Source organism: Sardina pilchardus, chromosome 2 (assembly GCF_963854185.1).
Source record: "Sardina pilchardus chromosome 2, fSarPil1.1, whole genome shotgun sequence".
Classification (NCBI taxonomy): Eukaryota; Metazoa; Chordata; class Actinopteri; order Clupeiformes; family Clupeidae; genus Sardina; species Sardina pilchardus.
In genome coordinates, this window is record NC_084995.1 from 3,511,545 (window position 1) to 3,537,184 (window position 25,640).

A 25,640-nucleotide genomic window follows, 5' to 3' on the forward strand; every position below is an offset into this window, starting at 1 on the left:
AGACTGGTAAAAATAAAGGTAATATGAATTCAGCAAAATATATGGAAATCCTTAGCTTGAATGTGCTTGAATTTTGTTTATTGTTTATATTGCTATTCTCCCTACTGTCTGACCAACTTTATGAAATTGTTAAACTGTTAAATTGTTAAATTAATTATTGTATTGTTTTTCATTGGTATGTCGCTTTGGACAAAGGCATCTGCCAAATAGCATAACCATAACCTAACCATAACCATAACAAATTCTGGAGGACAATCTGATTCAGTCTGAGAAGACTGAGAGAACTATGACTTGTAGGCTACTTGTAAAATTTACTTTACAGCAATACAATGAGCCAAAGTATACAGCGAAAACTACACAGAAATGGTTAACAAAGTGAATGTTCTGTAGCTGAGTCAAAGCCCACCTCTATCCTATAGAAAATCTGTGGCTGGACACACTCGATCCCAATTTCCAACCTGACAAGAGTTTGTGCATTTCGCGCAAAGAAAAAATGTTTAATATTAACACACTTAAGACAGTGTGAAATGTGGCTTAATTCGTGCTTACATTTAAATGGGGAGGGGCAGCTCAGCTTGTCTCAAACATTTTTGATATAGGCCAAGCCTAGGCCTATTTTAATAGGGAATAAATGAACTCACCAAACTGATATTTCTAGCTTCTACGTTTGATTATCTTTTTCACACCCAGCTTGGGTCACCAAAAGGGGGAGACAGAGGGCCAATCATTTGGCTCATAGTTTGGCTTTTGTTATTTCAGTAGCTCTCCTCCCTCTCTTTCCGTTTCATGAATCACCTCGCCCCTCCCGTTAGTCACCATGGACGCTGAAAGGGGGTAGCTGGTGTGGATTTCTAAACTAAGTTATCGGACAGTTCTGTGACGAAGCACGTCTAGAGACGGTCGCCAGTTGTAACCTGTACACAACTGTTATGAATTAGCCTTGTTCAGGCTGAAATGCAAGTTATGTACGCCAATGGATTGTCGTCACGCCGTGGATTTTATTTCCAATACCTCAGCAGCTTGGACTTGCAACACTGTAGGACGATGGGAGTACTAGCCTGTTAGCCCGCTAACAAGGCAAAGCAGCTACAACAAGAATTTTGCCGAGCAGCTGGCATTTGTTTAATTTGATCACCGAGGAGTTCTGTATTTCATGTGTATCGTGTGATCGCTAATCGAACTGTGTAAACTTTCGACGAACAATAGACTTGCCGAGCCCTTGGCATTTATTCTGTCGCGGAAAAGTGGGAGTCAATCCAGACCGTGGTCGCGAGAGTGGCCTGGAAATCTGTCGGGAATTTGAGTTCTCAAATGAAAGTGTGGAGAAGTTTAAAAGACAGAGTAACGTCACAAGAGACGTTTTCCTTTTTGAAAGCGGCCGCTAGGTCCTTGATCTAAGTGATAATCTATCATGGCATCTTTTGTAGACAATAGTTTTCGTCATGCAGTAATAAAAATCCCGGCGGAGAGGACGCAACAGGTAAGGAATCAACTTCCTTTTACTTATTTATTTATTTTACATACCCCGCCTATCCACTGATGAAATCTTCAAAAATACTTACTTACTGTCTTTAATTTCTTATAATTGACTATTGTAGGCATGCATTGAAATGTTAGAACAGGATAGACCATTTGTAATATTATGGAATTAATATACGACCCTTTTGCTACTCTGCTAACATAGCAGTACAAATTCGTGCTAGCCTGTGAGGATGGAAGCCTATATCGAAAAGAAACAATGTTGCATATTAGTTTGTGGCATGTTGCCAGTAAGTAGCTTTATGACCTCCACAGTTAATTTAACGGACACATACGGTATCGCTGTTCTGCGATCAGCTTGAAACTGCGTTCAGGGTTGGACAAGCAAGTCAGTCCCCTCGGCTCCATTCCATTATTGCTCAGAGGATTTGGCTAACCCATTATGTCGCCGGTCCGCCGGACCTCTGGGCCAGGCTCACCAGTTTCAGAGTAGGGTTTCCTGTGCTGTGTCTGGGCTAGGGAGAAGAGATTGAGTGCTCGATGAGTATCACCTAACCTCCATTGCTCATGATCACATTTTGGGTTTGCCATTTGGGGTATTGTTGTTGGGATGTGGAGCTAATTTCCCTGATTTGTGGGCTTAGTAGAAGCGAGAAGAGACAGACAGAAAAGGCACACAAGGATGCCTTGACCAAAAGAGTGTAAGTGGGGATGTGGTCCAGTAGACACAGAGATATGAGTTCTTTATTACTGCTGATCTGTGGTATTCAGACAGCTTGTATCATCATGGCATACCCTGCAGAAGTGGACATGTTGCACCATAAGCATCCCATGGAAGCATGCCCACAAATCAGGGTCTAGGGGTTTCTGTTCGATTCCAAGAAGAGTTGGAGACCACTCTGTGTTTCATTTAATGTACAGCAGGGAGATTTCAGCTAGTTTGACATGTGAGCCGTACATGGGTATGAGGGGAGTTGGAGTGAGAGAAAGGTGGATTGTTGTGGGTTTCACCCAATCACACTGCGGTGTGTTCTCCATCACTTTATCTCCAGAATCTTGCTCTGTGTTATACAGACATGGCTGGCAGGATGTATGTTGTTTGTGACTGCAGAGGTAATGAGTGCAGCGCAGTGAGAACGGAAACCCGCACAAAGGCTCAGAACAGCTTTGTGTGTGTGTGTGTATGTGTGTGTGTGTGTGTGTGTGTGTGTGTGTGTGTGTGAGAGAGTGAGAGAGAGTGAGAGAGAGTGAGAGAGAGAGAGAGAGAGAGAGAGAGAGAGAGAGAGAGAGAGAGAGAGAGAGAGAGCTTTGTATTGTACTGTGTATTTTTGTGCACTGGCCAGCTTGGAGGATTTCCGTGCGACTCCAGCCCTGGAGTGGCTGTCTCTGGGAGCAACAGGAAAGAGCAAGGGAAGGAGATGTCCTGAAGATATGGAGGAGCTGCTGTCAGCGAAATGCATTATTTGAGAATCTACTGTGCCGTCATATGTACAGGCTTACTTTATCGGGCCGATTTGATTCGTTTCTATTTCTAGTCTGTCGGAAGGCCACCAGTTAGCTGCCCCCTCACTGATTGCAGGATGGGGTATGTAGAGTAGAGCATTTGGAACTGAACTGCTGAAGCAGACAGAACAGACCAGAGTCTCCCCCCAATACCACAGGCAGCCATGGGCTGAAGGGGGGGGGGGAGGTTCTGTGGCCAGCACGGGGCCCGTGAGAAAGTGTGTTAAAAGTGGTTTCTGGTCAAACTTTGTGAGGACTTGAAAGTGTGTAGCCTACTGGGGAAGTGCCACACAATGTTTCTGTTCCTGCCAAAACACACAGCCGAGCTTGTGTTTTGGTTTGACTGTCTGTCTGTTTGGTAGCAGAGCTGCCACATTATTTGGAGATGATCTAAGGTGTTTGTAGTCAGCTCATGTCGCTGCCTCCGCTTCTCAACTGCTGTGCTTAATGTGACTCACTTCTTAATTTAGCTTGGAACTGCAGTCTTGTGTCTTTTTTTACATTTCTTCCGCTCACTCTGCCTCATTCTTCCACTCTCTCTTTCCCCTTTTTTTTACTTGGACTTGCATTTTCACTGTCCTCATGTTTTTTCCTGTTTTCTATATCTGTCTTTCTTCCTCTCTCTCACGTGGACACACACACACACACACACACACACACTGAGCGAGTCTACACCCATAGGAGAGGATTTCCATACTGGCCTGTGGCTGATTGCTAAAGAGGAACCAGCCCTGAGAGTTTAGTAGGGCAGTTACCCGTGCCTCCATTCTCTGACCCCAGGAGCATGTGTGATCTCCCTCTCAGCTCGCTGGAAGGGCCAGCGATCAGACCCAGGTGGCAGGCCCCAGACCTCTTGGCAGCCTCTCACTGTAGCCTGTGTGGGTTTCACAGGTCTCGGTGTGTCTACAGTCTCCCCTCCCATCCCCTCTGCTGTCGCTGTGCATCTACACTTTGCACTTGAGTTTTGAGTCAGAAAGTAGCAGGTGGCAGAGTCCTGGTGTGGCCTCTCTGTTCCTCAGCAAGAGCTGGAAAGAAGAAGGGCACAGATCCCTTTTCACTTTGAGTAAGACTACCGGCGTTCACACCTGGTGTTCACACACATGGTGTCACATAGCTCTGAAAGGTATATGGTTATGCTTATTGTATTTGACATATGTTTTTGTACAAAGTGACTTGATATATGTAATAGCTCTGAACGCGTTAGGTAATGAGCCCACTGTTGTGTGAAATATGACTCATGATCCATGAGGCAAAGAATATTCTGCATTGCTGTAGTCTTCCATTTTATAGGCCATAGAGGCTATAGAGGCCTAAGCCTATATATCCATCGCAAACAATGCAATCTGTCAGCCATTAATTTTTGGCCTGTATGGTCTGCAGTGGCCATGAAGCCATGAAGAAATGGTATGGTGAGTGAGACACTACAGGACAGAAGGCCAGTGGTGACCTTCAGGCAAGTGCGTGTCTGGAGTTGACCTGTCCTTGTAAGCACAGAGCTCTGTCCCTCATTATTAATGGAAAACAAGCAGACAACAGCAAGCAGCTACTAGCCTATCTGTACACAACATATTAGCTATTGACCATGGGTTTGGACTGCTGTGCACTTGAAGACTTTTTCCATCACAGATATGTTTCAACTGTGAAGTGCACCATGGGGCTAGCCCTGTTGGTTAAAAAGGTGTGGACACACTTGATAGTAACAGTAATAGAAGTGGCCTGGCACGGATGTGTGGCCAGATCAGATGGCAGATATGGATCGCCCACAGGCAAATATTGATGGCTTGTCTGTACGGGTGGCCTGGTTACTGTGTACTAGACCCCATTCAATGTTTTACAGCTCCACTGTCTGTGTGTGTGTGTGTGTGTGTATGCGTGTGTGTGCACCACATGTGAAGAGAGGTGGGAATGTGTAAAATTCAGGGCCAAAGTTCAGATGGCCCACTTGCCCATCTGCTAAAGTTACTCCGACAGTAGCATGCACACATGGGCACTCTCAATCAGACAACATGGTGGAGGTGCTGCTTGGTTTTCCAAATGGGTGAGTGGGTTGTTCAGATAGGAAGACATGCTGGAAGAGAGTGTGCAGAGATGCGCATAAAGGCCATTAATAGTCCCACCCATCATTATTCATCTACCAGAGCAAAGCAGAGTCTGAACGGCTCTCTGATGACTGGAATCTTTTGAACCCAGCTGCCACCAGCTAGATAGAAAACTAGTCACATGCAAGTACTTCCCTTAAACCCTAAGCGCAGCCACAAACTTAGCCACTGGCTTCTCTCACATTCAGCACTTAAAAGTCTCAGTCTCTGTCATCATTTTCCTAATGTCATGTAGGCTAATCAGCGAGTTGCAAAAGACATGATGCATCAAAATGTGTTAATATAATACTGTATAGACAAGACGTCCATGATGTCCCTTTGTATGGCAATTCCAATCCTGCCCTCTGTGAAGGCAATGACATTGCTAGAAGTTTTATGGTATAGGCTAGTGGAAATGATTTTATGGTTTCGTAGCAATCAATTGTTCAGCTCTTTTTCAAGCTCTGGAACCATCCAAACCAAAATAAATATTTTTTCATTACTGTCATTACTGTTTATAGGCTATACTTACTTTATTCTTGGCGTGTAATCAGTTGGCCTGTTCTAAGCATGTCCATAATGTTGATGAAGGTTGTTGATATTTGATATTTGAGTTGAGCAGCTAATCTGATGCCATGCCTCTGCTCCGTGCCCCTGAAGCTGTGTGTTGACGGACTGCAATTGTTTATGGCTCAGTCTAAACCACTGAGTTGGCTTCTGGCGTCTAGAGCCAGGACTGTGTATGAACAGCAGCATTTTTTGGTGTGAGCACACACTGAATGAATAGCTTGTGGAATGTGAGGTGCTGTTGACTGAACTTGGGAAAAATGTATTGGTTTGGAATTAATCGCAAACATAACCTTACTTTGCAGTGGCTTTTGAGTATATGCTAATTATTTCGTCTCACCTGTTTGGCAGATTTGGCAAGTGATTTAAGAATATTTGTTTTAACGATGGGCATGGCTTCTTAACTGTTAGGGCCACACCCAACAACCATCTGGGGAAAGACTAGCCTAGACTGTAGAAAGATGTACCCAAACATTTACTCTAATTTGCAAACTACATCTCGGCTAACTATCTGTTATCTATCTATGTATTCTTTTCTGTAGAAATATAATAGATAAGACCAGCTCCTCTTCTCAAAAAAATGTTTTTTCCACCTGTGGGCTTATCTTATAGAACACTCTTAATGATTAACTGAGGGATGTTTTGTTTACTGATTGATACATTCATAGAATTCATTCAACGGCCTTAGCCACACAAAACTTCAAAGCAGTTGATTATTTGCAATAATACATGCTGCCAACCTTAATTTCCACAGCCACAATGTTCAATATGCAGACATGTTGCAATAGCTCATGTGATCCGTCATTCTTGACTAATGCAGACATGCCTATTGGCATGTGAGGGTCTGTTTTTAAGTCACCAAGTAATGCTTTGGAATGTGTTCATTCTGAGCCTTCCAGTCCAGTGAGCCATTAGAGTTAGGTCAAGCCCACGCCATACAGATCCTAGCAGACCAGCAGACCAGCAGGTCGCACAAGTGAAAACACTAGAGAACCAAAACCACTTTGTTGGGATGAATTTGTTTTCTCACTGTGTTTTATCACTGTAGGCCTACTCTGCCACATTTAAAAAATCTGCATATTTAGCTATCTTATGAGTCTTATGTGGATAACACTGAATGTTGATCAACTGACAAAACATTTTGATTCATTTATGGGGGAAAACTAATTCAATTTCCACAGTATAAAACCCAGCACAAAACAGTGGCTGGATGGTCACTGAACACAATCAGTCAAAACTGTAGTTTAGTTCATACTAGTGCAGTGCCCGTACAAACATTGTTTTCCAAGAAACTTGTTGCCAAATGTGATGATATAGAATCAAGCCCGTGCAGTTAGTAGAGCTTTATAGTACTGTCTTTGCAAAGTAAAAAAAAGTGAAGGGGAAAGGCAAATATTAGTTACATACACTGTCCCTGGGAAAGGCGTTTGAGTTGCAGCTAATGGCAATATTAGACACATTACATACCCGTGCGTTTTTGCTGTTTGTTGGGAAATGATAGCCTAAAGCTGACCATGGCAATGCCAGTGCTATGAACTCGGAAATGATGTTTGAATGAATGTTATAAGCCATAGCCGATGTCCAGATAGAGTCAAGAACGGCTGTTTTAAATGCAAATTTTAACAGAATGCTACCGACGTGTGTGTCGGCATTGCAAGATCAGCAACCTGATCAGGCAACAGAACCGATAGGCAACCGCGGTTGTTGATGAGTAGATGCAACGTTGACTTTAACAGCCTGCTTATACCAACATGGGTGCATGTGTGTCGGACTCAGCATGTTTATCCAACATTAACAATCTTGAAACGGTCCGTTGTTTACGTGAGACAACGTAATTTCCATGAATGGCAACACGTGAGTTTGTCAGCGAAATGTGCTTTTTTGTTTCTATGCTGGAGTGAGTGAGAAGGGGCTTGGCTAAAGTGCGGAGAGCGGTAGAATTGTGGGATTGCGGTAGAGTTGTTTTTTGCTTAATTTAACGATATCTTTGTCATTTTTTGTCCAAAACTGACCAAACTTTGCACTGCACGCATGTCATTAGCAAGACACATGTCAAATTTTAGGTCAGTCGGATGAGTGGTTCGAGAGTTATGCGTGCCACACACAGAGTGACACAGACAGATGTTCCTTGCATTAATAGATAGATAGATAGATAGATAGATAGATAGATAGGTACTGAGATGGCAAAGTTGGAAATGTGCTAAATTTATCCATTTGAATTAGTCTGGTGCCATGCTTGTAGACCAGTTTCTACCAGATTAATTAGTTTGTGGTCTTGAAACTGTATGGATTGGATACCCACACACGTTTGATTTAAATAAGGAAGAAAAATATTTGTTGAAGGTACATTTTGAACAGTGGATTCAAAGGGAAAGAAAGATCAAGATCACAATCTGTCACAATGTACCTATTTCCATTTTTGACACAAATTTCTATTTGACACATTCCACTGCAATGTACCAAATGTGAACAACCATATATACTCCAAGCAAAATGGATATGTGCACATATTTTCAAACAGCTTTATGAACCGTCCAATTTGCTACATAATTGAGGCAAATAATGGCCCCTCTAAACGTGGCTGTGACTTATTAAGTGTGGAGGGAACCCCTGGTTGAGTTGACACAGGCAGACCCTAATGAATTTGTGTTATAAAAGTATTGACTGACTTTAAACACCAGCAACACAGCAGAGTTTGACACTTATAAAAGCTACCTAGCGCCCTAGTTTTGGTGACAGCCTATATTTACCCACAGTTGTGGCAAAACTGTTCTACGTAGTGAAGAGCCTGGACAGTTGGGTAAAACAGCAGCTGTCTTTATCTCTACTTTATAATGCCATTTACTATCAAACTCATCTACAGGACATGCATTAGTTGGACATACCGTACTATAGCAACATTAGAGTTTTGTACCTTAAAATAAGGTTTCCAAAATAACATCAGTGGTTTATTAGCTCATAACAGGGTGAACAGCACTTCTGCATTCACTTCAGGGCCCTCTATCGCGTATAACCGCACGATGTAAGTTTACCAAATTGGGTATCTTATCTCAATTTCAATTTCAATTTAATGTCGCTTATAGAGCGCCAATACATTACACATGGGTCATTCCACCTCAATTCAACGGATTTTAGAGAAAATTTCTGCTTGACCATCTCAGATTTGCTTCAAACTTTTACCATCTGAAGAGTAACCATTTAAACTAACTTAGCCAAAATATTAGATCGGTATACCTAATACATCCAGAGAAAAACATTTTTGAACATGGTACCCCCCTTCTGATTTTTGGCACATTGGCGCCCTCATCTAAATCTGCAGCAAAGTTCAGATGTCATTATCTCAAAAAGTGTTCAAGCTAAAGACTTCAAATTTTCTGTGAATAATGATTGCTACCTATAGATTCCACATATTCATTCCTAAGTCGTATGTGTTGACACTGACTGTGTTTCAATCTTGTGAAATCAGAAGAAAAATTGCAGATTTCTTTCACACCCCCACATTGGGTGCCCCATTACACAATTTGTAAACAAAATGTTTGGCAAATGGTTATGTCTCTCTACAGAAGTGTTTAAGCTGTCTTTGAAAAAGTAATGAAGAGGTGTCTATATTGCTTTTTTGTTGGAAGTATTGTAACACAAAACTGAAAAACAATCAATTTGGATAATATTGTATCTCCCCATTACAGAGGTATGACAAGCTATACCAATGAATTGAACACATCTCCAGAAAGAGTATGGAATGGGCTTTCAGACTGTGAAATTTCAAGATGGTATTATGGCTATGGTTATTGAAATGTTATTTTTGAAATATTGGTCTACTATAACAACACATTGCTGATATCCATGAACAGTGACATCTAGTGGCATTAAATAGTGACAGCAGCAATTTATTTCGGAAATACAGGAAATATTTTATTAGTTCATCACTCGGCAAGTAAATGAAAATATAAATGTTTAACAGTATGAGACATAAACATCTGATACTTAGGAATAAGACAAGGATTATGAAATCATTAAATAATAGCACAAAAAAAAGCAACACTAATTGTTGTAATAGACCAATATTTAAAAAAAAAAATTTAATAACTGCAGCCATAATACCATCTTGAAATTTCACAGTCTGAAAGCCCATTCCATACTCTTTCTGGAGATGTGTTCAATTCATTGGTATAGCGTGTCATACCTCTGTAATGGGGAGATACAATATCATCCAAATTGATTATTTTTCAGTTTTGTGTTACAATACTTCCAACAAAAAAGCAATATAGACACCTCTTAATTACTTTTTCAAAGACAGCTTAAACACTTCTGTAGAGAGATATAACCATTTGTCAAACATTTTGTTTACAAATTGTGTAATGGAGCACCCAATGTGGGGGTTGAAAAAAAATTAGAGATGCACCGATTGCAATTTTTCGGCCGATTCCGATTTCCGATTTTTCATCGAGTTTGACCGGCCGATACCGATTTTAGCCGATTCCGATTTAATTTCTTCTAACCACTTTACAGCACAAACAAAGAGTTATTTTCTGGCCTATATTTTCTTTAATACAACATGTTAGAAATGTAATCAACTTATCAATGGCTGGTAGAAAAATGTGAATAGACAGATTCTTCTTCAAGTCTTCTTCAGCTGCAGTAATCCCAGTGTGGGACATTCATTTCACACATAGAAATGCACTAGGAACACTATTTATTTTCTTCTCACATCCATATGCAATATCCAACTGTAAATATCTTCAGAATACTGATAACTGAAGTTAGTGCTACATAGGCTGAGATGTTGGAAAATGACAACAAAAAAAACTAATTTTGAGAAGCCTTGAAACACAGCAAATGACATACATTCTCAGTCCACACTCTTCTTTGAACTTTCGCGATTGCTTGCGGATACTAAGGAAGTGTCCATATTTGGATGGCATAACGTCATGCTGGAGAAACACAGCTTTCCAAGGACACCACGCATGATATGTTTTGTATCACGGTCGCGGTAGTTTATGACACGTTAGAATGCTAACTTTTGGCGAATTTAGAAGAAATATACAGGCGTGATCAGACAAAAGGTAATGAAATAAACCTCTAAATGTGTAAATCGGACTTAGTTGTTGTAGTAGTGTGAAAGAATACATGATAAGTTGGCAAACCGAAGCAAAACTATGTTTATTCCTGCCGTGTCTCGCCTTAAGTTGAGTAAAGGCTATGTCGCTGCTTATTGATAGCGCTTGTGGTTCAGCTGTGGGCACGCAATTAGCGGCAAGGACGGGCTTTGATGAGCGCTGTAACCTGAAGTGACAGCTTAAATGTCACGCAATATGGCAAAGCACAGCGTTCGCTGCATAGAAAAACTCAGTATTAGCGCTTTATCCAGCCCTGGCTGTTGGCCTAGCTTCATCAAACTTTGCAAACTCAGCTGTGTGAGTGTGATGTTGTTACAAGTACGTGCGAGTGCATTTGACCGGCATAAAATCGGCATGTCTCAGACTGACCGGCCGGTCGCCGGTCGTGGCCGATCACGTGAAAATCGGCCGATTCCGATCGGCGGCCGAGCGATCGGTGCATCTCTAAAAAAAATCTGCCATTTTTCTTCTGATTTCACAAGATTGAAACACAGTCAGTAGCCTATCAATACATACGGCCTACGAATGACTATGTGGAATCTATAGGTAGCAATCATTATTCCCAGAAAATTTGAAGTCTTTAGCTTGAACACTTTTTGAGATAATGACATCTGAACGTTGCTGCAGATTTAGATGAGGGCGCCAATGTGCCAAAAATCAGAAGGGGGGTACCATGTTCAAAAACGTTTTTCTCTGGATGTATTAGGTATACCAATCTAATATTTTGGCTAAGTCAGTTTAAATGGTTACTCTTCAGGTGGTAAAATTTTGAAGGAAATCTGAGATGGTCAAGCAGAAGGCATTTGTTGAATTGAGGTGGAATGACCCACATGTCTCAAGGCGCTTATCTGTAGTTCGAAAGAATGAGACATAAGAAACAAACATTTTAGTGGAGGCTAAACGTAAGTAAACCCAGTTTTTCCACCTCTGAATTTCAGAAGAGTAATGACCAATTGCAACTTTTAACATTCAGAGTCACTCTGTATTATCCGCATTCACAGGCGCAGCTCAGCTCACCGTGATCACAGAAGTCGTAGTTTACCCACCTCGTATTTTACCTCTACACCCTGCTTACAAGCGATGGTATCCCACATGAGATGGCTTTAACATAACACCTGTGAACATTGAAAGAGTAAAACATACACTAATATTTGTGGAAATAAATGATTAAATGTCATTGCCCTTATTTAGTGATTTGAGTGGCATTAGCATTGTGGTAACCAAAAACTGTTGAAGAGTGAGCTGTCCATTTCAATCATCCACCAGTGTTGTCCAGAGCCCAGAGCGCCCATGCGGCACAAAGCAACCCTTGGTCCTGCTGAACGCTAGCCCACTCTCACTCCCACATAGCTCTCGTAGTTATGTATTGAATGTTGAGTGGCAAGACCCAGGCCAACCTTGACCACACAGAGCATTACAGTTACATGTGTACCCACACTCACACACCCTTAGAGGAAATGATTGGAATTTGTATTCTGTGTCTTTCAGTGTTGACACAGATTCATCATTGACAGAATCCCTCACACTCAAGCGAATGCACACACGCTCGCACAGAGTGTCTCTCCAAAGACAAACAAAATGCGGAGGGACCAAACAGAGCTGGCCCTGTCCCTTCTCTTGCTTTATTTGTGCCTTCCTACCGAAAGGTGACATTCCATGTTGTCTCCTTTAGTAATGGGGGTGTGTTTGTGTGTATGTTTAGCGCCTGGGCTCCCTTCTCCAGCCCTTAACCTCTCACCCTGAGCCCGGGCCTCTGGGAGTCATCAGTCACTGCCCGCGGCGCTGACTCCTGTCCAGAGTTACCCAAGAGCAGGAATGTGAGGAATGCTGAGGGGGTTTGTGGGTGTGAGCCGGGAACGTGTGTGGGAGCGCGTGTGTGTCTGTGGCATGAACTCTGGGGAGGAAATGCCACAGTATAAGAATAAACAGGACTGCTACCACCAAACCCACCAATCACAGGCCCCGCACTCTCACGGCACTCTCCCTTTGGATTGGTGGATTTGAACGTGGGCTGAGTGACAGTTGAAGGCGCTGTCAGTGGAGTTAGCATCCTCGGGGAAATGCGCTAACTGTCGGCAAAACACCACCCAGTGTTCCCAAGGCAGTAGCGTGGCGTGAAGGGGAAGAATGGAATGTCCTGTACGGGTGGCACAGACACACAGCAGCACAGCGCTGCCACAGAGCACTGAGAGGGGGCTGGAATGGGCTGCACTCTTGTGCTGCTTACCAAAGGCCTGATTGTCAAGCGCCGTAGGCCATCTGAACCCTGTGCTGGGCCTGGGGTGCATCCCTTACAGCAGTAGTTGACTGACTGCAGAGTGAAGGATGGGGTGGATGAAGAGGAGAGAAGGAGAGCAGAGAGTGCTACACCCTGTCCATGCTCTCAGTGTTAAACATTGATCGCCACCATTGCGCAATATGTGTGTCTGAGGCACAGAGGTGTTGATGAGCTCACACAGGTGCCTTTGTGTGCGTGTGTGTGAGTATTGCGTGTGTGTGTGTGTGTGTGTGTGTGTGTGTGTGTCTCAGGTGTTAACACAGGTGGTGGTGATGTCATCCTACCCATAGTTTTGGCAGTGTCATTCTGGGCTCATTCCATGAGGCGACTATGTCCACCTAGTGGTCAAAATAAGGAAGCACACTAGCCACACCACCAGCTGGGCCACGGCCATAGACAACACACAGTCCGTTGGAGTAACCTGATTTGAGCACGTGGCCGTTTACAGAAGAGCAGAGCACAGGTTTTAGCACCGCAGGCTTCATGTGTGTTACTCTGTCTCTGTCTGTAGGATCTCCAGATTGTGTACTCCTACCTGCATGGGATGGAAGCACTGTCCAACCTTAGAGAACACCAGCTCAGGTAACACCACTCTCTCTCTCTCTCTCACACACTCTCACTATCACTCTCACTCTATCACACACACACACACACACACACACACACACACACACACACACACACACACACACACACAGAGTCTCTCTGATGTTTTCCCATACATTCAAACGTGTGCATGCTCAGTGATGTGTCTGTTTGTCTCTCTCAGGTTAATGTGTGAAACAGTACGATATGAACAGCATGAGGCCAATGAAGTTCTCTACTAGTAAGTGACATTTTACACACACGCGTCACAAACCCACTGAAATGATCCCGGCGTGCCTTTAGCTGATCCAAGTCATTAAACTAAGCTGATGTTTACGGGATCTATTCATCCAATGCTGCACTAATAGTTGTTGATGCATGGAGCTGAAGTAGACATTCGAGTTGGAACAGTCTCGCTCCACTCAGACAGAATTGGCAAATAGACACGCACTTGTTCACACACAACTGCACTGCACAGACATTTGCCGTCTGTCCCAGCTGTAGCCAGCCCACACTCCCACGCCCCCTCGCTGGAGAGGAGAGGAGAGGAGAGGAGCGGAGCAGAGTGGGGAGAGTGTGAGGGAGAGCTTTTCTCTCTGCTTTTCTCTCTGCTTGGGCGTAATCCGTTGAAAGTGTCTTTGCATAAATCCCATCTGTGAGAGTTTGATGGATGAAACATAAAAACGATGCCCAAGTTTACACTGACCCAGAAACAAGCCCTGCCTTCTTCTAGTCTCTTACTACTTAACAGGGTCAGTATTATTGACATGGAATAGTGTGTGTGTGTCTGTGTGTGTGTGTGTGTGTGGAGTTGGGTAAGGGCAAGTGTATACATGACTGTATGTTGTGTTAACAAGTGAGTGTGTGTCCTCTCTCTAGTCCTGATGACATTGGAAGCTGCTGGTACATACTGCTGTCTGGATCAGTCTTCATCAAAGAATCCATGTTTCTTCCTCGCAGCAGGTGTGTGTTTTATTCCATGTGTGTGTGTGTGATGCTGTGTTTTAAGATGCCATTCTCTAACCCTCTGCCCCCCACCCCACACCTCCCCACCCTGCACACTCCTCCAGCTTTGGGAAGCGCTCAGCCGGCAGTGCAAGGAGAGGCTGTGAGTGTATCGTTCTGGAACCATCTGAGATGCTAGTGGTAAGTATAGCGAGAGTGTGTGTGTGTGTGTCTGTGTGTGTGTGTGTCTGTGTGTCTGTGTGTCTGTGTGTCTGTGTGTCTGTGTGTCTGTGTGTGTGTCTGTGTGTGTGTGTGTCTGTGTGTCTGTGTGTCTGTGTGTCTGTGTGTCTGTGTGTCTGTGTGTCTGTGTGTGTGTCTGTGTGTGTGTGTGTGTGTGTGTGTGTGTGTGTGTGTGTGCGTGTGCGTCGATGCTCTTAGCTAGACGGTTTAGTGTGGCTCTTGCAGCGTTGCAGCTGTAACTCCTCCTGTGCTGGTGTCCTGTCCCAGGTGGACTATGTGGACGAGAGTGAGGTGTACTTCCAACGCCAGGCGTCTCATCGGCAGTCCCGCCGCAGGTTCCGCAAAATCAACCAGAGTGGCGAGAGAGAGACCATCATCGACACCGTGGAGCATGACGACTACCCCCTCAGTAGCAGCAAGCCCCCCCTGCCCCCCACCTACCACTCCGTAAGTCCTGGCTTTGGACACAACTGCAACACTATCACATAGACACACATGCAAACTAAATCATACAGCACAAGCGCAACTGTACTGGAGAATCCACACACTGTAAGCCACTAAGGCACCCTCACTCTAAGTGAGAGTAATGGTGAAATGTGCTCTAGGATGTGAGAGTAATGGTGAAATGTGCTCTGGGATGTGAGAGTAATGGTGAAATGTGCACTGGGATGTGAGAGTAATGGTGAAATGTGCTCTTTTCCTTGTGTTCGCAGGAGAGCCCCAAACAACAGGTGAGCCACACACTCCTCCTCCACTCTACTGAGTACTGAGCTGATCTCACACACTCCTATGGCCGTATACTGAGCACTGAGCTGATCTCACACACTCCTATGGCCGTATACTGAGCACTGAGCTGATCTCACACACTCCTATGGCCGTATACTGAGCACTGAGCTGATCTCACACACTCCTATGGCCGTATACTGAGCACTGAGCTGATCTCACACACTCCTATGGCCGTATACTGAGCACTGAGCTGATCTCACACACTCCTATGGCCGTATACTGAGCACTGAGCTGATCTCACACACTCCTATGGCCGTATACTGAGCACTGAGCTGATCTCACACACTCCTATGGCCGTATACTGAGCACTGAGCTGATCTCACACACTCCTATGGCCGTATACTGAGCACTGAGCTGATCTCAATAGGGTAGTGCTGCTGACGCCCGGCCTGCTAAACAACTTGCATTTGGGATGCTTTGAATTGATCTGAATGGATCTGATCTCTCTGGCTGTCTGTACATTCATAGTAGATTGAGAATTATGGGGTAATTGCCACCTCATTTCATCTATTGTTCTCTGTGTCTGACTGACTGTCTGTCTCTCTCTCTCGCGCACACACACACACACACACACACACACACACACACACACACACACACACACACACACACACACCACACAGACACTCTCTTTTTTTTCTCTTTCTCTCTTGCTGTGATTGGCTCTAGCCGGGACATTGCTGGTCAGGTCTTTCCTTTGAGCATCATTTGAGTGTGTGGAGCCGTTGGGGTGGTGATGGGCAGGGGGCGGGGCGGGGCAGGCGGGGGAGGGGAGGGGTCTAATTGTCCACTAATCAGTCAGTGTGGGGTCGCGCCGGAGATGGGTTTGTAGGACAGTGGGCGTCAACCCCAGCCCCTAGCAACAGCACCCCACCCAAACCCCCCCCACCCGCCGCACTCTAATCCCACCCGCAGTTCATGAGTGTATTTGTGTGTGTGTGTGTGTGTGTGTGTGTGTGTGTGTGTGTGTGTGTGTGTCTGTTGAAAAGAGCTCTCCCTGTCTGTGTGAGTTTTGTTCCTGTGGAGATGGACGGGAGGCCACATGCCTGGGGCATAAGAGATCGGCTTTTGCTGATAGTGTGTGTGAGAGAAAGTGTGTGTGCTCGTGTTTTTTGAAAGAGTTTGTGTGTGTGAGAGGGAGAGGGGAGAGCATGATAATGGTTTAGTTTAGAGAGGACCCTGATCTGTTCAACATTATGAAGCCGTTAGTTATCTCAAGCACCTATGGAGACAGGATCCAGACCAAAATGGCTGTGAGTATATTTATACCCACTTACTCCAACACATGCAGACTATCTTAGAAACACTTTTAAACTTTGGCGTCTACACTCTCGTACGTGTAAACATACCAGTCCTAGACCACTCTGACGTCTGTGCAGTTTCTTTAAGGGTGTTTCATGTCTATATACAATCAGCGGTAGCTGCCTACAACCCCTCACATGAGAGTATTTTAGTATCAGGCTATTTCAACTGAGGCAAGGTGCAGTCTTATTTAAGTGTGACATGTAACGGTGACATACATGTCTGAGATGTGGTCTTTGTGGGTGCTTATTCAGTAGCAGTTGTCTCTAGTTTAGCCACATCCGTGAAAAGGCTGTAGAGCTTTAACCGGAGAGGTAGTTTCATTTGTATCCCCCAGTCCTGTGTGTTGCTGTGTTTTTGTTTTGTCAACATTGCCTGGCTCGGCATGAGTTGAGATATTTGAATGAGTTTTTCATTTGCAGACTTAATGCTTCAGCATCTCCATGCCACTGTGAGTGCATGTGAAGGCGTAAAGCAGAAGCCTGGTGTGTGGTTGACCAGTGGTGTTTATGACCGCTGGCATTGGGCTCCGCTATATCATTAGATTAGAGACGGCTGACATTGTGTGGGACTGTCTATGGCTGGGTATTTAGGCCAGTAGAAGTAGGCCAGTGCTTTAAACACACGACGAGCATCCATTTTAATAATCTGTCAGAGGGACATTTAAACCTGCGGATTGTAAATGGAGCAGAAGGTGTTTGTCTCTCTCTCTCTATCTCTCTCTCTCTCTCCCTCTCTCTCATATCTCTCTTTTTCTCTCTCTCGCTCTCTCTTTCTCTTTCTCTTTCCCTCTTTCTGTCTCTCTCTCTTGTCTTTTTTCTCTCTCTCTCCCTCCCTGTGTGCGTGCCTGCTTGTGCACGTGTGCAGATGTGTGCACAGATGTGGGTTGTTTTCAGAGGTTGCTCTGAAATTCATTTGCTAATGTCCTGATGAGTCATTAGTGGATCAGCAGTCTTAATGCGTGATGCGTGATGCTGCTCTCTAATCGCTCATTTGACTCCAGATATGCACACAGGTGTGATGAAATGTACATGGTTTCATGGTGTGTCATGCTGTGTGTGTGTGTGTGTGTGTGTGTGTGTGCTGGTGTGCATCAGAAGCGTTGAGTAGTATTGTTTCTCGTGGTTACTTGATTAAACATGGTAGCAGCCCTCCCCCAGCACATTGTGGTGTAATTGTGCGCTTAGCAGAGAGAGATTAGGGGGGTTAATCTTTTGATCCAGCCAGAGCTGTTGGGTGAAAGGAAAAACACTGTCTTCAAGTGATCTCTCTATCTCTCTCTCGCGCTCTCTCTCTCTCACACACACACTAACACACACACACACACACACACACACACACACACACACACACACACACACACACACACACACTAACACACACACACACACACACACACACACACACACACACACACACACTCTGTAGTTCAACAGATGATGTTGATATGTGCAGCTATAAGCCATAATGCATGTGAGCAGGTGCACTGAATGTGTGTGTGTGTGTGTGTGTGTGTGTGTGTGTGTGTGTGTGTGTGTGGGCCTATACTATGTGTGTTTCATGTTGTGTGTTTTGCGCTCCTCAGCTGGCAGTGGATTTCTCTAAGCTCCACCTCTCTGAGAGTCTCCACCCCCATCTCACCCGCTCCAGCCACTCAGCATGCAGCTTCACCAGCGAGTCTGGCAGCAGCAGCCTGTCAGACATTTACCAGGTATCATATAAACACACACACACACACAGCCATACACAGCCTGCCAGATGAACTCTTCTGTACATACGCAAACAATACAAATGTAATTACACATGTGGAAAGCAGAATCAAAACCTAGCTTTAGCGAGGGATTGTTTGTAATGTTTCATACACACACACACACACACTTGAAACACAGTGTCCATTCTGTGAGCCAATGTGCAGCAAGCATGTGTGTCCCTGTGACACAGTAGTCCCAATGACATGCACAGGCAGGCCTCAGCAAGCTGCCCTGCAGCGCAGTGTGTGTGTGTGTGTGTGTGTGTGTGTGTGTGTGTGTGTGTGTGTGTGTGTGTGTGTGTGTGTGTGTGTGTGTGTGTGTGTGTGTGTGTGTGTGTGTGTGTGTGTGTGTGTGTGTGTGTGTGTGTGTGTGTGTGTGTGTGTGTGTGTTGTTCGCGCGCGCGTGTGTGTGTGTGTGTGTGTGTGTGTGAAAAAGAGAGTGTGAACACCCCCACACCTCACTCCCATCTCCCAGTGCTTATGCTCTGGCAGGGCTGCTGCTCTAAGCGTTGCCAAGTAATCACAAATATTTCCTCCATCAGCCCTTTGTTTGACGCTGCACATAAATAAATAGTGCAGAAGGGCGCTAGAGAGCTTCAGTGCTAATCCACCACAATGCTAACAAAGGCATTGACTTAGAAACTACGTCACTCAGTCAAATCAGTCAAATGTTCAACCTACTGTAGTCTGAGGCAATTCAATTCAATGCATTTGTTAAGTATTTGGTAATTAACTGCAATGGATCCGTGTGTGTGTGTGTGTGCGTGCGTGTAGTCCACAGAGAGTGAGTGTGGAGAGCTGGACCTGAGCGGGCTGCCAGAGACAGCAGTGGACTCCGATGAGGAAGAGGAGGATGACGAAGAGGAAGACGTCAGTCGCTCCGCCGACCCGCTAATGAGCAGAGATGTAGTGAGGGACTGTCTAGAGAAGGACCCCATGGACCGCACAGATGATGACATCGGTGAGCAGGACACACACACACACGTACACTCACACACACACGTACACACACACGTACACACACACAGAATTAGGAATACTACTGCTATGATGGCTGATCTGATCTGAACATCTGACCATTGCAAGGGAATGTAAAATAGGTGTTTTGCACTGACGTTTAAATTCTTTGTGTGTGTGTGTGTGTGTGTGTGTGTGTGTGTGTGTGTGTGTGTGTGTGTGTGTGTGTGTGTGTGTGTGTGTGTGTGTGTGTGTGTGTGTGTGTGTGTGTGTGTGTGTGTGTGTGTGTGTGTGTGTGTGTGCGCGCGCATTACAGAGCAGTTACTGGAGTTTATGCAGCAGCTGCCAGCCTTTGCCAACTTGAGCGTGTGGGTGCGCAGAGAGCTGTGTGCCGTCATGGTGTTTGCCGTGGTGGAGCGCGCGGGAACCGTGGTGCTGAACCATGGAGAGGAGGTGAGCTCTACTCCCCACCCCCAGGAGGCGCCAGCCGGCTGCCTCCTCCTGTCTGTTGGGAGCCAGTGGATGTCACTGTTGGCAGATCATTTAGGGAATAAAGCCTTAATGTTTACAGTATGTGTAATATGTGTGTGTGTATATATATCACAGCTGGACTCGTGGTCAGTTATTCTCAATGGGTCAGTGGAGATTCTGTACCCTGACGGCCAGAGTGAGACGTTGTGCATGGGGAGCAGTTTCGGTGTGACCCCCTCTATGGAGAAGGAGCTCATGGTGGGCGTGATGAAGACCAAGGTGGACGACTGCCAGGTGCGTGCGTCTCTTTTGCTCCTGTGTTGTGCGGTCATTATGCTCCATCTGCCCACATGACGTGTGTGGAGTGTAGGCGCTGAGCTGCTGTTGTGTTGGTGTGTGTGCAGTTCGTGTGCATCGCGCAGCAAGAGTACTGCCACATTCTGAACCGCGTGGAGCTCAACACCCAGCGCGTGGAGGAGGAGGGCGAGATCGTCATGGTGAAGGAACACCGCGATCTGGACCGGACAGGAACCCGGAAGGGACACATAGTGGTCAAGGTACGAGGAGACTTCCTGGATGGTTGAAGTGTTTCTCTGACGTTAACTCGCCCCGTCTCAATGACCTGCATGCCACACACTAGCTCAGCTTCACCAGTATTGACTTCTGCATTAAAACACAATGAAATGCGTCTCTGGTTCTCTTTGCCTTATGTAAAGGACACTTCCTCATAAGGACCCAGCAGTCAACTCCACACAAAAGACAATTCAGTAGAGTACAATGCAATGCATAAATCCAGTACAATAAATAAACACGTGTCACACAATGGCTGTTGCGTGCTCTTGTGTGTCCCTCTCCAGGGCACGTGTGAGCGGCTGATGCAGCATCTGGTGGAGGACCACTCCGTGGTGGACCCCACCTATATCGAGGACTTCCTGTTGACCTATCGCACCTTCCTGCCGCGCCCCCTCAGCCTTGGGCACAGACTCCTGGAGTGGTTTAAGGAGCCCAGCCTGCGAGACAAGGTACACACTACACAAGCAGTGCTGCCACTAAAACCGGCTCACAAGTGCATACTCCACACTTCTCAGTGCACACACTAATGCTGCAGGACTCTTACAAGTGCATACTCCACACTGCTCAGTGCACACACTAATACTACAGGACTCTTAGAAGTGCATACTTGGGCAGCCGTGGTGTACTGGTTAGCGCATCGGGCTTGTAACCGGAGGGTTGCCGGTTCGATCCCCGACCAGTCCACCACGGCTGAAGTGCCCTTGAGCAAGGCACCTAACCCCTCACTGCTCCCCGAGTGCCGCTGGTTGGGCAGGCAGCTCACTGCTCTGGGTTGTGTGATTCACCTCACTGTGTGTTCACTGTGTGCTGTGTGTTCACTAATTCGGTTAAATTGGGTTAAATGCAGAGAACTGAATTTCCCTCACGGGATCAAAAAAGTATATATTTTATTCTATTCTATTCTACTCCACACTGCTCAGTGCACACACTAATGCTGCAGGACTCTTGTCTGTGCCTGTTGTGTGCTGCCTGCAGGTGACCCGTGTGGTGCTCATGTGGGTCAATAATCACTTCAGTGACTTTGAGGAGGATGACGCCATGAGTGGCTTCCTGGAGGAGTTTCAAAGCTGTTTGGAAAGAGAGGTGAGGAACGCACACATACAGTCATACACATACACACACACACACACACACACACACACACACACACACACACACACACACACACACACACACACACACACACACAGAGTTAAGTCGAAGTGTTGTGTTGATGCTCCATGCGTCTGTGCTCTCCCCCTGTGCCCTGGGAGCAGAAGATGACGGGCCACCTGCGTCTGCTGAACATCGCGTGTGCAGCGCAGGCCAAGCCCCGCGTGGTGTGTGTGTCGCGCCTCTCCCGCGACGCCCCCCTCCCCTTCAGCCTGCTGGGCGGGGCCGAGAGGGGGACACGCCTCTTCATCAGCGCCGTGGAGGTGGGCAGCAACGCAGACGAGGCGGGGCTTAAACGAGGAGACCAGGTATGGGGCAGGTGACCACATGACCGCTGTGGTCAGGGAGCGTTGTGTTTGTGTGGTATGGGGTGTGTGTGGGTGTGTGTGTGTATGTGTGGTATGGGGCATGTTGTGTGTGTGTGTGATATGGGGCATCTTGTGTGTGTGTGTGTGTGTGTGTGGTATGGGGCATGTTGTGTGTGTGTGTGTGTGGTATGGGGCATATCAGGGCTGCCAAGTCTCACGCTTTGAGCGTGACAGTCACGCAATTTGACCCATTCTCACACCACAAGCCATACTTGACATTTCTCATGCAAAATATTTCCCCATTCAGTGCACTATATATATTTTTTTTTCATGATGATAAACGTTGGTCATTGCCTTACCGTAGTTCGAGCTTTGATTGACTGACAGCAATAACCAATCCATCAGTCCTTTGTGCCTAAATCTCACCAACCACGGAAGGCATCTCGCAATATAAACAAATCAGAAGCAACGTAAGGCGGGTCTTGGCGCCTCTAACTTATCTTTCAAACACAACAGCGACTCCTACAATTAGATTTAAAACGTTCTACTGCTTGCTAGATTTTGTTCACTGTTGATTCGCTGTTTCTCCTTGATTTTCCAAGTTAACGTTAAGGCTGCTAAGTCTATAATTGTCACTTGTTGCAGAGCTGTGTAACATGTATTTGCCTCTTTCCTGATAAGTTCACACTTGAAAAATCGACTCTAATCGGAGCTGCCAAATGTCACGCTTTGAGTGTGACAGTGAACATTTTTTCGTGAACTCTCACGCTTGCCATTTTCTGAAACTTGCCAGCCCTGGGCATAGTGTGTGTGTGTGTGTGTGTGTGTGTGTGTGTGTGTGTGTGTGTGTGTGTGTGTGTGTGTGTGTGTGTGTGTGTGTGTGTGTGTGTGGTATGGGGCGTGTGTGTGTGTGTGTGTGTGTGTGTGTGTGTGTGTGTGTGTGTGTGTGTGTGTGTGTGTGTGTGTGTGTGTGTGTGTGTGTGTGTGTGGTATGGGGCGTGTGTGTGTGTGTGTGTGTGTGTGTGTGTGTGTGTGTGGTATGGGGCATGTTGTGTGTTAGCTGTGATGCTCTTCTCTGCGTGTGTCCGTGCTGTGTGTGTGGCACCTGGTTGGAGCATGTGCTCATGTTGCTGATCTCTGCTCTGCTCCTGCTGCAGATTCTGGAGGTGAACGGCCAGAGTTTTGAGAACCTGCTGCTGTCTAAAGCCATGGAGATCCTCAAAGGCCAGCTACAGCTCTCAATGAGTGTCAAGACCAACTTGCTAGGTGTGTTAAGTCACCCCTTACACACACACACACACACACACACACACACACACACACACCGATACCCCCATGCCTACACACACATGGTCCGCTATGTGTTGCATTCAAGCATTAGCAACAAGTGAATGCATGAAGTTAAACATCTTTGTTGATCATCTGGGTTGCACTATAGTGCCATCAATGGGTCAAAAGGAGCCACTGCAATACATTTGGCAGCCAAACAGTGTGTTGCTCCCTTAAGACTCAAGTCAGTAATGAGATGAACACATTCCTGAGGAGGATGTGGAGTCAACACGCTCAGACCTGTCATTAAGTTCCAACAGCCATATTGGGCGCCGCCATTGCCAAGTTGCTCATATGCAAATGTGTGATCAGGCAGTCGCGCCATGAGGAGTGGGCGTGAAGCTGGCATGTGTTCAGCTTCTTTGGCACGGTGCTGTGTTGTGTTCCTTATTTTCTTATCATGTTTTTGGAACTGTTATCTCATCCTCTCTCTCTCTCTCTGTGTGTGTGTGTGTGTGTGTGTAGTGTTTAAAGAGCTGGTTTCCAGAGTGTTAGAGGAGAGGAGGAGTGGAGTTCCGCACCTGCCTAAGATTGGTGATGCGCGGAAGAACCGTCTCTCTGTTCCTGACCTGGCGGTGACGTTAGGGGGCGGAGGTCAGGAAAAGGTCAACAGGAAGGCTAAAGCTCACACAGTGGGCGGCCGCAACAAGCTCCTCAAGATTCTGGACAAAACTCGCATCAGCATCTTGCCACAGAAGCCATACAGGTACTCTCTCAATTTCTCTGTATTTCTCATTCAGATTCATACACACACACACACACTCACACACTACATGCTTACATGGTGACCCTGTGGTGTTTGTGACAGTGTGGGTCAGTCCCAGGATGACAGCATGGTGGGTCTGAAGCCGTCCAAACATGTGTCGGCCAGTTTGACCGCCAGCGGAACCCTGTCGCCTAGCAACCCTGACCTGCAGAACCAGCAAGTAGCTAGTGAGCACACCAACTGCCAATCAGGTGAGCCCTACAGTACAGCACACCTGAGCACCTGGCATCAACAACATCACCGTCTTTCTCCAGCCAGGTCAACTTTATTGATGTGTGTGTGTGTGTGTGTGTGTGTGTGTGTGTGTGCGCGCGTGTGTGTGCGTGTGTGTGTGTGTGTGCGTGAACACGTGCAGAGCAAGACCAGGTGCTGCGTGTGTTCAAGGCTGATCAGCAGAGCAGGTACCTGATGGTTACCAAGGAGAGCACGGCGAGGGAGGTGATCAATCACGCCATGAGAGAGTTTGGTCTGAGCGCGCCCCCTGAAGCCTATTCGCTGTGTGAGGTGACCGTCACACCGGAGGGCGTGACCAAACAGAGACGGCTTCCTGATCAGCTCAACAAACTCGCTGATAGGATACAGCTCAGTTCCAGGTACCAGACACGATTACACACACACACACACACACACACACACACACACACACACACACACACACACACACACACACACACACACACACACAAACACACACACACACACACACCGGCATTCTCTGTCTCTGTCTGTTTTCCGGTGTCTTTCTGTCACTTTTTGCAATATCACCCTCCTCTCACTCTCTTTTTATTCTCTCTCACCAACATACTCACATACTGCATCTCTAGACTGCCAGTGACCAATGTTGTGTGCGTGTGCGTGTGCGTGTGCGTGTGCGTGTGTGTGTGTGTGTGTGTGTGTGTGTGTGTGTGTGTGTGTGTGTGTGTGTGTGTGTGTGTGTGTGTGTAGGTACTACCTGAAGAGCAACACTGAGACGGAGACGCTGTGCTCTGACGTGGAGGCCCAGGAGCTGCTGCGGGAGTCGCAGGTGTGTCTGCTGTCGCTGAGCTCGGTGGAGCTGGCCAATCAGCTGTCGTCGCGCAACTACCTGCTCTTCTCCAGCATCCACCCGGTGGACTACATCAGCGACCTGTTCAAGCTGCGCCCGGCCCCCGCCCTCGCCTCCGCCACCCTGCGCCAGTTCGAGGACCTCATCAACCAGGAGACCTTCTGGGTGGCCTCGGAGATCGTCAAGGAGCCCAACCAGGTGCGCAGGGCAAAGGTCATCAAACAGCTCATCAAGGTGGCAGCACGCTGTCGAGAGGTCAACAACTACAACTCCACCTTCAACATCATCAGGTACACGCGCGCAGTGGGCTGCATCGGAAACATGTCAGACCGTCGGAGAGAGCGTGGAAGCTAAAGTGAAATCTCTCTATCTCTCCCTCTCTCTCTGTGTGTGTGTGTGTGTGCGTGTG

General features: G+C 46.3%; 1 protein-coding gene across 2 annotated transcripts in view; it reads left to right on the forward strand.

The window, feature by feature from the left end:
- Positions 1-825: 825 nt before the first annotated feature.
- The window catches only part of rapgef2a (Rap guanine nucleotide exchange factor 2a), a 30,283-nt gene continuing 5,468 nt past the window's right edge, over positions 826-25,640 (forward strand). For both annotated transcript variants that reach the window (XM_062516848.1, XM_062516855.1), the window contains exons 1-20: positions 826-1,480; positions 13,534-13,604; positions 13,792-13,848; positions 14,487-14,570; positions 14,678-14,753; positions 15,060-15,239; positions 15,506-15,523; positions 18,466-18,591; positions 19,405-19,591; positions 19,904-20,040; positions 20,194-20,352; positions 20,463-20,615; positions 20,916-21,080; positions 21,607-21,714; positions 21,888-22,091; positions 23,249-23,357; positions 23,886-24,126; positions 24,229-24,377; positions 24,542-24,779; positions 25,132-25,521. In XM_062516848.1, coding sequence (XP_062372832.1) covers positions 1,412-1,480; positions 13,534-13,604; positions 13,792-13,848; positions 14,487-14,570; positions 14,678-14,753; positions 15,060-15,239; positions 15,506-15,523; positions 18,466-18,591; positions 19,405-19,591; positions 19,904-20,040; positions 20,194-20,352; positions 20,463-20,615; positions 20,916-21,080; positions 21,607-21,714; positions 21,888-22,091; positions 23,249-23,357; positions 23,886-24,126; positions 24,229-24,377; positions 24,542-24,779; positions 25,132-25,521 — 2,921 coding nt within the window. In that variant the 5' untranslated portion in view covers positions 826-1,411. The remainder of the gene's footprint in view (positions 1,481-13,533; positions 13,605-13,791; positions 13,849-14,486; positions 14,571-14,677; positions 14,754-15,059; positions 15,240-15,505; positions 15,524-18,465; positions 18,592-19,404; positions 19,592-19,903; positions 20,041-20,193; positions 20,353-20,462; positions 20,616-20,915; positions 21,081-21,606; positions 21,715-21,887; positions 22,092-23,248; positions 23,358-23,885; positions 24,127-24,228; positions 24,378-24,541; positions 24,780-25,131; positions 25,522-25,640) is intronic.